General features: G+C 37.8%; 1 protein-coding gene across 1 annotated transcript; it reads left to right on the forward strand.

Annotated features, from left to right (window-relative positions):
- Positions 1-5,548: 5,548 nt before the first annotated feature.
- On the forward strand, positions 5,549-11,181 carry LOC112047521 (23 kDa integral membrane protein-like). The gene is made up of 6 exons (XM_024084662.2): positions 5,549-6,407; positions 7,640-7,828; positions 8,476-8,655; positions 9,433-9,566; positions 10,099-10,204; positions 10,932-11,181. The coding sequence occupies exons 1-6, from the start codon at positions 6,333-6,335 to the stop codon at positions 11,013-11,015; spliced, it is 768 nt and encodes a 255-aa protein (XP_023940430.2). The 5' UTR covers positions 5,549-6,332; the 3' UTR covers positions 11,016-11,181.
- Positions 11,182-13,733: the final 2,552 nt, after the last annotated feature.

The raw sequence follows: 13,733 nt of genomic DNA on the forward strand, positions 1-13,733 counted from the left end.
CCGTCTAACTATAAAGCATTTTTTTTTTAATAATTCCCCCTGCGTGTTATGAGAAATCAAGTTCCCAATCGCTAGTCACTAGTCACACACGCTGCGAAAACACCACATTTAGGGTTTCTGGTGAAAAGTTGACATCCTGCAATATAATATACAATATGATTTAGAAATTAATAAAATAAAAAATAATAAAACAAACTAAAAGAAAAGTTCGATTGGGTAATTTGGAAGAGTAGGTACAGATTTTTTTTACCTAGACTAGTTTATTGGAATCATCATACCAGGACTTTATAGCCCTTTCAGGTAGGTAACTAGAGTTGGCGAAAAACTAATGCATATAATAATGTTTCACCCGCGTGGTTCCAGTTTCCGTTGGAATACGGGGACGAAATAAAGCCTATAGCCTTCCTCAATAAATGGGCTATCTAACACTGCAAGAATTTTTCAAATCGGACCTGTAGTTCCTGAGATTAGCGCGTTCATTAAAACAAACAAACAAACTCTTCAGCTTTATAATATTAGTATAGATTGCGACGATTGCGGGCAAAACCCAGGTTATTTTTATTATTAGGTACATTATGAGGTAGCCGATCAAGGCTCATCCAATATGCAGATCAAATAACAAAAAGTACCTATCCACTTACCTACTTAGTAGTTTTTTTTTTTCTTAAAGGAAAGGTCGATTGGAAACATTGAACTCTTGTGACTTTGTTATGACCGTGTAACCTTATAGCCAATGGTTTGAATAGGATTTTTCATTGGAGTAAGCATTTGAGAACTTGGAAAAATTAAAAGAAATCTTGTTTTTTTGACTGACAGAAATTAAAAAAAAACGCGTGTGTTTATTGGAAATATATTAGGATTAATTAATTGAATGACTTTGATATTAATCATAGTGTTTTAATTATATCTCTGCAGTATTTATTATTGTCTTAGAAATGAAAGTTCCTGACTTGAAATCGTATTGTTTTTTTGTAATAATTTATGGTGGTAGTGTGCCAACGGCTGATGTTTGACGTCTCCTACATAAGAGGTAGGCTGATAAGGGATTTAACATACTGGCACGTAGGAACCAGTCAGTATTGTAGGTTGAAAAATTTAAAATAAGTACTGTACGGTATCATATCAATCAGCCGATGGACGTCCACTGCAGGATATAGGCCTTTTGTAGGGACTTCCAAACATCACGATACTGAGCCGCCTGCATCCAGCGAATCCATGCGACTCACTTGATGTCGTCAGTCCACCTGGTGGGGGGTCGGCCAACACTGCGCTTACTTGTGCGTGGTCGCCATTCCAGCACTTTGGGACCCCAACGTCCATCGAACTATGTGCCCCGCTCATTGCCACTTCAGCTTCGCAACTCGTTGAGCTATGTCGGTGACTTTGGTTCTTCTACGGATCTCCTCATTTCTGATTCGATCACGCAGAGATACTCCTAACATAGCTCGTTCCATCGCCCGCTGTGTGACTCTGAGCCTTCTTATGAGGCCCATAGTTAGCGACCAAGTCTCAGAACCATAGGTCATCACTGGCAACACGCACTGTTCGAAGACTTTACGTTACATACTGTAAGGTATAATTACATGTAATCAACGTTACTTAACATCAAGTGAAAACGCAGTTAAGAATCAAACTGTCGATGCACAGGCTCTTAGAAGCTTTAGCCACCTTTAACTACGTTATGAAAACCACCAAGCGATTTAGTGTTCCGTATAAATTACAGAAATCCTATTAACAACAAGTTCCGGAAACACTAGGCAGTGTGAGACACAGTGGCGTAGCGTGCCTTGGAGGGGCCCTATATCTTATAGCAGACTCAGACGTGATTATATAATGATTTATTTATTTTGCTATCATCCGCGAAAAGTCGACGAACCCATGCGACAACGTCACCCAGGTCCGGCAAAATACTCTCTACGTACGTTTCACCCCGAAACCGGAGCATCCTCAGGAGATGTTGACTCTACAACGTGCAATTGCAAAGTGTCGTTTTCGATCTTTGCTTCGTCTTTTATAGACCAAATGGTAGGTGGGGCAAGAGGTGGGCGTTGCCAAGATATTCATAATATAAGCGATTTATCTCGCATCGAATTCAAACATTTTTATTAAATTAATAAAAAACATATTTTTATTAAATTAATAAATAACATATTTTTATTAAATTAATAAATAACATTTTTATTAAATTAATTAATAAAAATGTTTGAATTCGATGCGAGATAAATCGCTTATATTATGAATATCTTGGCAACGCCCACCTCTTGCCCCACCTACCATTTGGTCTATAAAAGACGAAGCAAAGATCGAAAACGACACTTTGCAATTGCACGTTGTAGAGTCAACATCTCCTGAGGATGCTCCGGTTTCGGGGTGAAACGTACGTAGAGAGTATTTTGCCGGACCTGGGTGACGTTGTCGCATGGGTTCGTCGACTTTTCGCGGATGATAGCAAAATAAATAAATCATTATATAATCATGATGAACTTCCGCAAAGTAACGCCTGCTTCTATCCAAGACTCAGACGTGATTACAAAAATAAGAAAACTATTGTCGAACAAAGGTTCACAACATTTGTCAGGACAACTTAATTAACAAATCAAACTGTAACCAAAATAAGACTCTAGAATGGCAGAGAACGACCTTGAGTGGCGTGGAGTCACGCACTTGTGAACGATGTGTGTAGGGTTAAAGGCGCCTTTGACAGATATCTAACACTCCCCTTTTCCACTCAAGTCACTCTTCCCGCCTATCCCAAATAACCCATAAAGAATTACAAAACACAATAGATGTGGACGGCTCGAATGCCACGAGCACACTGAAGCCGTCCGTACCGCAAGTCGTTGCAACGCGGCGATAACATATCAGAATAGTTGATGGGCCTAATTGTACAGTAAAGAATTCTCAATAATAAAACAAAAATAGTTTACTTTAAATAAAAATAACAGTGATTTAACTTATGCAGGATGTTTACAACTTTTGCAAGCCAAAATTTTTTTTAACTGGGAAATAGGAGACTGCATTTTTTATTTTTTTTTCATTTCTGAAGTAAAAACTATAGGCGTCTTGGTTGTTTTGTTCGGGAAGCGCCAGATTAACTGAGATTGTGGATTACATATTTTCTTATTTTTACTTTCAAACCTATGGGGCCCCTGGGTAATTGATACGGCTGATACGGCGGTAGCTACGCCCCTGGTGAGACATATATTTATATTTATAAATCCGGCACAGACCGGTTGTTTCAGTAAGCAACACGCAATATAACAATGCTGAAAGGTACATTGAAGTAGATTTTCTTTAAGTAATTAAATGGCAACTCGCGCACTAGACGGCTACAAATAGAACTACTCAAGGGCCGTGGTCGCAAAAGATACGACCAAAAAGCTAAACGCGTTAAGCCGTCATTGATGTGAGATGTGGGCTGGGCTCCTTGTAGGTTTTACAGGATATTAATAAACTAAATAAACGACTTGGTTTGTGGAAGGTACCTCTCTTAGGTAAAATGGTCGTCACATCAATGGTATGTGCTGTGTTGCACTTTTAAACAATAAGGCTGTCTGTTTCTATCTTAGATTGCATCAACACTTAGGTACAATCAGGTGAGATGTAGTCAAGGGCTAATATGTAGAGAATAAAAATAATGAATAAAATAACATCATGAAGTTTGTGTGTGATGGATGTGCTCATTAAAATTTCGTAATGCTAGCCACTCACCATCATACAAGTTCACATGCCTACAGCGCTTTCGACAGGATATCCGATTAAACTGATCGTATTGTAAAATTATAATTATATTGGATAGTGAGTGGCTAGTATTACTGACGATGGTAAAGAGCTATTGAAATCTATCTACTTCTTACACCAACCTACTTACTAGGTACTTGAAAAAATATTATTCGCAATTGCATGTAACAACAAATCAATCAAAAAAAATTATTGTTTTTATTGAACAGTCGCAAAGTAACGTTTGCAGTTACTCAATTTTATCCATTTTTATTTATTCAAATAAAAAAAAAATCAAAATTCATTTATTTAAAAGTAGGTTCAGTTTACAAGCACTTTTGATACGTTAGTTGACTATTTGTAAAGATTCTACCACCGGTTCGGAAGGCAGGTTCTGCTGAGAAGAAACCGGCAAGAAACTCAACAGTTGCTCTTTTAAAAAAATAAAACAACATATATAATATACAATTGATGACAACATTACATTTTTTATAGTTTTACTTCCTGCGTGTAGGTGGAAGCTGATTTAACGGCCTTCAAGCATCTTTATCATTAAGGAACTCATCAATAGTGTAGTAACCTCGACTAAGTAAATGTTTTTTAACACATTGCTTAAAGCTTTGCATTGGCAGGTCCATCACATATTCTCTACAGATTAGCCCTTGACTACCATCTCACCAAATGGTAAGTGATGATGCAATCTAAGATGGAAGCGAGCTAATTTGTTAGGAGATGAATATCCACATCTCTTTAGGTTTCTATAAGTCATCTTACCGAAATTATTTTTCAAATATTTAGATAAATGAATAAGCCAACTTCTTCTTGTTGCAGGAGCCCAGCATACGGCTGGGATCGGAATGCCGCATCCACCAGCAAAACGTGGTTCACTTCGATCATGTTCGTCGTACTTTCTGCTATGACCATGTTGCTTCAGTAATTTAAGTTTATGTAAGGGCCAGCGCCGACAGACGGACCGGTACGCTGAATTTTTAATAAATTTATACAAAAAAATGTTACTATCACATTAAATACAACAAGAAATGCTTTCAAATACTATAACTAAAGTAACAAAAGAAAATTATTATCTTAAAAAAAGAGATAATTAATTAATCAGGACAAAAGTGTTCTTACGTGTTTCGTGTGTATTGTGACTTTTAAATGGCACTTTGCGGTCGTTTGTCGTCGCTGTTTCTAAATATTATTATTTTTTGTGTGATAAATAAAATAATTATTGATATTATTATTATATATATTTAATAGTTTAAGACGATGTTTTTACTAGATTATAAGAAACTTATGGTACTTACTTATAGTGGTATTTATTTTTACTATTTGCGTATGTATCTCTTTACTATGACTTCTATTAGTGCATTGTAATTATGAATAATTATAATTTATAGGTACTGAAACGTTGATAGTATTATTATTTAATATTTCAAAGAATAAAATAATCATTCAGTGGTGTGTTTTAGTTTTCTTTAATTAAAAATAGAAACATATTTAATTACTTACGATAAACAGTTCAAATTAAATTTTTAACCGACTTTCAAAAAACAGGAGGTTCTACATTCTGACGGCCTCCGTGGCGCAGTGGTATGCGCGGTATTTACAAGACGGAGGTCCTGGGATCCCCGGCTGGGCAGATTGAGATTTTCTTAATTTGTTTAGGTCTGGCTGGTGGGAGGCTTGGTGATTTAGCGTTCCGGTACGATGCCGTGTAGAAACCGAAAGGGGTGTGGATTTTCATCCTCCTCCTAACAAGTTAGTCCGCTTCAATCTTAGACTGCATCATCACTTACCATCAGGTGAGATTGTAGTCAAGGGCTAACTTGTTGTTGTATGTATGTTTTTTTAATTATTATTATCAATTAACCTCAACTATCTGTGATATCTATGTAGTTTAGCATTTGTATGAGTCAACCTTCTAGACTCTACTCTCTGCATCCGAATTAGAATTAATGATTAATTGAACCAAACTTACTGTCATATCTCAATGAGTAACAAAGTGAAGTGGTAATGGGGGAAATATATTCGAAGAACGAAGATGGACGTTTGCATCCCAAGGTGCTAGAAAGGCGACCCCACACAGGAAAACGCGGTATAAGTCGATCCTCCGCTCCCCTATATAAGGCCAATAGTCTATAATATATCCAGCACTGGACGTACATCGGCTGGTATTCTGATATATATTTTTTAACGTGGACCTTCAAAACATTCCCAAATTGTTTGTATAGTGTACAAAAAAGACAAGAATACGTCTTTAAATTTGACAGACGCAGGTAACGCATTGCTGGGTGAGGGTAGGTAAATAAAAAAAGTCCATATTATTCTTACTGTCAGTGGGCGGTAGGCCGTATGTAGCGTTCCTTACCGACCACTAAATTATTAAAGTTCACCTATTTATAACGAGCATTTAAACTTAGCACCTAAACATAAAGACATAGGGCTTAAAGTAGCTTGCTAGGATATCTCTAATTGGCTAAACTTCTGTGGTGTAGTGAATATAGCGTTCTTATTCTATAGAAATCGAACATGAGGCTTTAGTCACAAGGTCGAGCCTGTAGAGTGAGTTTGAAAATCTTTACTGGCCATAGAAATACTGAAGCAGTATAATGTTAGTAGATTTTGCTGAAATTGGTAAAGGATGCGCCAAGATATTGCTGCTGGTACTTAATGGATGTTGCATTGTAAGTTACGTCTTTTTTCTTTTTGGAAGGTAGGGCTGCGTTGTGATCTTACGAATAAAAATAGAATTTAAGGTAAGTGTACCAGAATGTGGAAAATAAAGAAGTGTTGTTTTTATGGTCTTGCGCTTGACTACAATAATGTCGGTTGGAAACCAATTATGAGGTTTTAGGACGATGCCTTATGCGTGCGTTACGTTGTGGCGTCGCAACAGATCAACGCATTGTATGCCACACCTTCGTTGCGATGACGCATGACGTCGCAGCGCAAAAGAACGACGCGTCTTCTTCTTCTTCTTTCGTCTGAGCCGTTTCCCCACTTAGCTATGTGATTGGCCGTTGTGCGTGGGTCCCTCGGTGTAGGTTCCCGCTGGATTCACTAAATCCAGCCGAGCTTGCTCCAGAAACTTATCAGGCCGCCCAGGTCGCCAGAGAGAACGATGCGTACACTCAGGCCAAAACACCCTTCCAGACCCTTTCAGCCGAGGTCCGAGTCTCAGAGGCGACACCCTTCTTTTCTGCTTCTGCCTTTGAGCCCCATCAGGCGATGCTTTTGCGTTCGCTCAAAGCCCCTGGTGACGCTGCTGAGGTCCCATTAAGGAGCCTAAGGAGCTACTAAAATCTATTCACTCTCAACAATGCATACAAAACAAAAGACGAACCCCCAAGCAATATAGTGTTCCGGTACGATGCCGCGTAGAAACCTTCAGAGCTATGGGTAAATTAACTTGTACATCGTCCAAGTAAGCCATCTAAGATTGCATAATTATAATTTTTTTCACACATATAAAGTGTAGCTTTTCCATGTTTTCCTTGACATTATATTTGAAATGATATTCCCATTCGCTAGTCACTTCCCGGGAACCATTGGAAAAACACTACATAATTTGAAACTTTAAGGGTCTCTAGCGAAGGGTTGCCATGAAGCCAAGTGTCCGGGAGATAGGGATATCATTTCCCATATTATGCCGATAAAATACTTATAAAAAAATACTTTATACTTAAACGGCTGAGGGCTGGATCCTTAAAACCTGCTACCTCCCAGAGCTAGCACGGTACAAACTCCTGGCTACTGGTAAAAGCATGATCTGACAAACTTTCAGCTTTTATAAAATGATGAAGGTCTGGTTTTTACGGGCTCTCCGTCATATAGGATGGTCAATGGCTGACTTTTCCCTGGTCTCGAGATATATCGTGATCCGTAGGCTTACTGAATTAAGTTGATATGTTTCCAGCTCATAGCAATATGCGCCATCACGTTCTCCATAGTAGACATAAACACGCTGAAGCAGTATGGCGAGGGCCGGTCCGTGGGCACCACCGTGGGCGACGTGGGCATCATGACGGCATGTCTGCTTCTCGTGGCCATCGCTGCTTTCGGCTCCGTTGGCGCTGTCAAGGGAAATGTCAAGATACTTTATATGGTAAATTACTTACTTTATATTTTTAACAGAAGCCCGCTTCGTCTGTTAACCCTTGCTCTTCAAATTTTAAAGAACATACATTTCATAGAAAATTTCCTTACCTAATCTATTAACCCCTCCTATATTCCCCTTTAAAGTTGATAGATATATAAAAAGATGTTTTACACAGAGTTCCAAAAGATTAATGCATTAAACAAAAAACTCTTGCACTTTTTATTATTAGTTTCATCAACGACTTACTGGGCTAGAGTATTAAGCCTTCCGTCTTAAAAGGGTATATGGAGCTTAAACTTACTACGCTTATCCACAGCGGGTTGGTGGGCTTAGAGCGGTATTATTAAACTCTTTAACGATCACTATCAGTAAACGGGGCCGACGGCTGAACGTGCTCTCCGAGGCACGGGGTGTAGACATTATTTTGATCATATCATCACACATCATTCTAAGAAGTCATAATTCTGACTCCATTCTAAGAAATTTAATGAAATTTTCTTAGAAGAAAGTAAAAGGAAATGCCTGGGGAACCCAAGTATACTCCCGTGTAAAAATATAAGGAGATGATAATATGATGTATAAATAAGGATCTGATCAATTAATTGGCTTGGGCTTACTGGACTCTTGATAACTTTGTATGGAATATGTTCCAGTACATCGGTTTCCTGATGATCATGGTCGTGCTGGAGATGATGATAGCGATCTACGTGTCGGTGCAGCGCTACGGCCTGGAGTTCCGGCTGACGGAGTGGCTTAGAGACGACTTCTTCCGTAACACCACCGACGTGGACGAGGAGACGCATGCCAAGGTGTGGGACACTCTGCAGGCTACTGTGAGTATGGATATTATCATTCATTATCATCATCATCATCATCGTAATCATCATTGTCATCATCATCATAATATCAATCGATTGACGTCCACTGCTGGACACAGACCATTAGTAGGGATTTCCAAACATAGCGATCCTGAGTCGCCTGCATTCAACGAATCTCTGCGATTCGCGTGATGTCGTCAGTATTGGTCGAACCCTTCAAATCAGCCATCAGTATCATCATTATCAGCATATTTTAACGGCTTACTACAGAGCCAGACTTCCCCCTTTACATAAGAGGGTATGTGGAGCTTGGACCCACCACGCTATTTTAATTAACTATCACTATTAGGTGTTAATGATAATGACAGGTACCGACGACTTAACCTTAATCTTAATTTTCTTAAAAATATAATCGAAATTTGTTAGATTAGTTTGCATTTTGACTAGGACTCTTTTAAAATCAAAAAATTTTGTGTCTTAATTTGGTAAAACGTATGGCTAGGGCTTAGAATACCCTCCCAAATCTATCTAGCGATTTTGCAAATTTCACAGCGTAATAGACCAATTCAATACGATCCAATTAATTACGAGTCGATCTAGAATATACAAAAGGAATCTTAAGCCTTATCCTAATAAGTATACAAATCATGCCTATGTGGAATGGTGGCAAGAATACTGGTTGCATTTTCGCGTTGGAAATCCATGATGATTTGCGCAGAAAATGAGCCAGCCCTTCTGTCACCAATCGAGGCAAAATTGGTTAGATTTCATAGGAAAGTTACAATGTTGCAGTACGAATGCTGTGGTCTCAACGGACCGGAAGACTACGTGGCTGTTCAGAAGGAGATCAGCCTGTCGTGCTGCCCGCGAGCTTACCGCGCCAGAAGCACCTATGCACAAGAGCAGCTTTACAAATTCTGCATACAGTGAGTTCATTCAGTTCATCAATTTATTCTTTAAAGGACATTTGCCATACCTGACCAGTATATTTCTAATATTCTTTTTCTCTTTCAATTAGCCGGACCTGACCTGAGCCAGACCTGAGAAGCTATTGAGGGTTTAATATTGAGCTACTCAGGGTTTTCTAACTGTTGAGGTTTATCAGTCAAAGATACGCAATGTGCTGTAGTAGTTAGTATATGAAGTGTAAGAGCAATCGGAATTTCTTCTTTTATAACTATCTCCTGTCGGAGGTTTTTGTTTGATGTCCGTGACAGTCCGATTAGTTAGTTAATCTTGAACCACTGGCATAAGTTTTTGAGCTAAAATGTACGTCTATGACCCACGTTTGTTTGCTCTTTATATTTCCCTGAATAAATTTCTGGTTACTGCAGAAGTTCTGTTGGATTTCCCTTTCTGTACAGCACAGAGTGTAGCGAACGCATTGATTTAGAAGGACGAAATATAGGAATCAAAAGTCAGTAGTTGTTAATATAGCTTTAACGATTTGTGTTTCAGAGGCAGCGGCTACTACAGCATTGGTTGTGAAGATCAAATTCTGCTATTATTGAGATCTGACGCGACCTGGCTTATTGGGGTGGCCATTACTTGTTTCTGGTTTGAGGTACGATATATGATGAGATAATATTTACACACAAATAGGGTAGACAGACATCATATTTCACATGCTTGTTCCATTAAAATTAATCCTTTCATACAAGTTCGATCCGACCTTTATTAAAAAGTCCTGGATTTGGTCTAGGAACGCTCGCTTTTGCCATTTCCGCCTAAGATTTTCATCCACCATTTGTTAGTCAACTTTTGTTAATCTTCTCTACACGCTCAAACCATCTAAGAATAGCTTTCTCGATTTCAGTCAGTCATCATCATCATCATCATCATTTTAGGTATTCAGTAATATTCCATTTATACTCCTCAATGTTTTCATCTCTGAGCATTTACTTATTTATACAATTATATGCTTTTTCTGTTTTCTGCCATATTTAACTTTCCACCGCCATATTTACCCCTAGCAAACTCTGCGACTTCGTCCACGTGAAGTACAGTTTTTCACACATCCTGCGGAAGCCATGGATTTCTTCGGGATAATAATTAGCCTAAATATTGCTCAATAATTTCTTCTATCTTTTAGTGAAAGTCCCATTTGAATCAGTTGAACCGTTTCAGAGGCTTGCCCGGACAAACAAAAAAAAACAGAAAGGCAAAAGCTAGTGTTTTGGTATCGTCTAACTTTAAGTACTTGAGAAAACATACACTTAAATTGTATTTGTATCATTGATAGTGTATTGATAAGTCACATTGATTTAATTAAATGTTTTTATTGACTCCAGGCAGCAGGAATGCTCCTCGCGACGTGGGTGGCTAAGAATGCTATATATGAAGCGACGCACCGCAAGAAATCTTCTAGATATTAGAAATTATAATTGTTGGAACATGTTTTTAGGAATAGTGTAAAATGTACACTTTGTAAACAAAGCATTAATCACGTTGTCGAATTTCTCTTCAAATATGTTAAGAGTTTTGTTTTTCCAACTGTTTAGAAGTAGATTTAACGTTTGCTTTGGTAATAAAGAATATTATGTTAAGATTGTTTGTTTTATTAAATACTTTTAATGAAAACTTTTTCCCCGTATAATATTATGAATACAAATAATCAAATATGCATTAGATATAGCTACTCGTACATCATGAAGTGCTAGGTACTACAATTAAACGTATATGCAAAGTCTATGTCCCCAATAAAGTCCACACTACAGACCCTTAAAGAGTACTGGCTGTAACATCACTTACCTATTCTGTTATTATTTTTCTGCTCGTTGGTCCAGTGCAGCTTTGGATCACGAAATCCTGGGTTCGAGTCTTGGGTCGGGTTATAAAAATATGAACATTTCTTTCTTATATAAAGAAATTTTAATTTCACCTTTCTTCGCAAGTCCTTTCGTCAGGGGTTGCCTGGTAGATATTGCTTATAAGGCCGCCTTTGCATGCTATTTCTTAGTTTAAATTATTCATTTTTAATGCTTCATTTATTTATGTATTTTTGTGTGTAATATAATATTTCTTCCTTTTTATTACAAATCTGCTTGGAATTGGGAAATTGGTGATGTTACACCGTTTCTTAGAGAGAACATTCAGCTGTTGCTTCCGGTTATTATAGTTAATCATTCTGATAATTATTGTCATTAACACTATCACCCGCAACCCCACATTTGAGCAGGTCTAAGCTCCATATTCCCTCTCCTAAATTGGGAGAGACCAGGCAATGTAGTTGGTCGATAAGGAGAAGGTCTCGTAGGTCTATGAGAAAGCAGATAAGTAGGCAGGTGACATCAATGTCAGATCTAGGTTATAATAAATAATAAATGCCGTAGTGCAATAATTGCGGCCGGAATCGTAGTGCTATTGGATATTCTGTGCCGAAACACTGCACCTGTCTTGTATACCTCGTGTCATTTAAAAAGAAAATCTAACCACTTGTCGGACGTTGCTGTTTTGGACCTGCTATATGAAGAAGCATTGAAGAAGATGGTTTTGTCTTTTGATGTAGTCAGGTGACAGTACAAACGCGTTAGTACGAGAAAACTAATGCATAAAAGAAACGCGTTATTTAATTATTTAGAGTAAAACCAAGTGAACCAATGGGCTATTAAAGCAAACTGTTGTTAAAAAATATGCAGTTGCAGTATCAAATATATTTATTTTATTTCAATTCATTGCATTATTTTTACTCGTTCATCGATCAATTTATTAGCCGTCTAATAATGCCGTGATTTTTCAACTACAGACGTCTGATGTGTTTTGGTTGAATACAGTTGTACGTGAAATTGCACGCCCAGAACTTAGAACTTGTAAATCAAATTTAGGAGTGAAGAGTGGAGCATTGTAGGAAGTGTTCCTAAGCAACAAATCGATAGTTCTGTGTCTGTGTTTAGATTGAGACCAGTGCTATTTAAAATCGTAATCTTTAAATAATCCCTTGGCTTACTGTTTTAGCATTTTACCGTTAATTTATGTTTTAAACTTTTAAAAATCTACCATCAGCATGCTTTTTACATGAAACATCCTATATGTAGATGTTTCAAACAATTTAGAAACATATTGTCCAAGAAATAAAATCAATATTTCTTCTACAGTAGTATCGGAACAAAGGCTATAGGCTCCAATCGATGCGAAACGACATATGTTTTCCGATGCTCTACATTGTCTTGTCTACAAAGACGTGTGAGAAGCGGTTTGTTTTGATAAAACCTAGAGTCTAGTTAACTTACATTTAAGAAATGTGGCATAAGTCTTATTGCACTAAAGAAAAGAAAACAATCCAAAAACTTTAAATTGTAGTTATCTACTGTTCAGAAAACTTACGAAATTTAAATTTCAGTAGCTAGTTAGGTACGTTTATTTTCATATTTGTCCTGAATGCTCAATAGCAAACCAGAAATTACTGTGCTTAAAATAGGACAATTGAGAAATTATTTGAATGATATTATACATCTCTAATGGTAACACTTTTAATTTTTAATTGTATTCCGTAGCAGATTTTTTTATAGAAAACTACAATATAAAATTAAAAATATATTGTACGATGGTTTTCAATTTTGTTTTTCAGAAAATGAAAATCGACGCTGTATGCTTCGACTTTCAAACAAAGTTGTGTTTGATGCTTCTACTACTTGGGTCTTGCTCTTAATATGGTCTTGACATGCCCAGGTGGTTGAGGTATCATCATCACAGCTCATTGCTGAGCTCGAGTCTCCTCTCAGAATTAGAGGGGTTAGGCCAACACCACGCTGGCCGAATTCGGGTTGGCAGACTTCACATACGCAGAAAATTAAGAAAATTCTCTGGTATGCAGGTTTCCTCAGGATGTTTTTCCTTCACCGTTTGAGACATACGAATACGATTGCGAATAGGCCGGTATATATTATAATCCAGGACAATTCCAATTCCGTTATAGCAAGCAATTATATATTACGCAAAAAAATCCCATGACTAAACCCCGTTTAAAAAAAACAATAATACAAAGCACGCTCCGCTTATCACCCCATCGCGGTCGTAATGACCAGCGGCGGGGAGTGCAGTGGTCGATACCACCTCGCTACCACCTCTAGCTACCACCTCGCCTCACTCGCTGC

The sequence above is a fragment of the Bicyclus anynana genome, chromosome 5 (genome assembly GCF_947172395.1).
Source record: "Bicyclus anynana chromosome 5, ilBicAnyn1.1, whole genome shotgun sequence".
Taxonomy (NCBI): Eukaryota; Metazoa; Arthropoda; class Insecta; order Lepidoptera; family Nymphalidae; genus Bicyclus; species Bicyclus anynana.

Coding starts and splice junctions, on each gene's coding strand:
- LOC112047521 (XM_024084662.2), top strand. CDS start 6,333: ATGTTAGTAGATTTTGCTGAAATTGGTAAAGGATGCGCCAAGATATTG. Junction 8,656..9,432: donor GGGACACTCTGCAGGCTACT/GTGAGTATGGAT, acceptor ACAATGTTGCAG/TACGAATGCTGTGGTCTCAA. Junction 9,567..10,098: donor CTTTACAAATTCTGCATACA/GTGAGTTCATTC, acceptor TTTGTGTTTCAG/AGGCAGCGGCTACTACAGCA.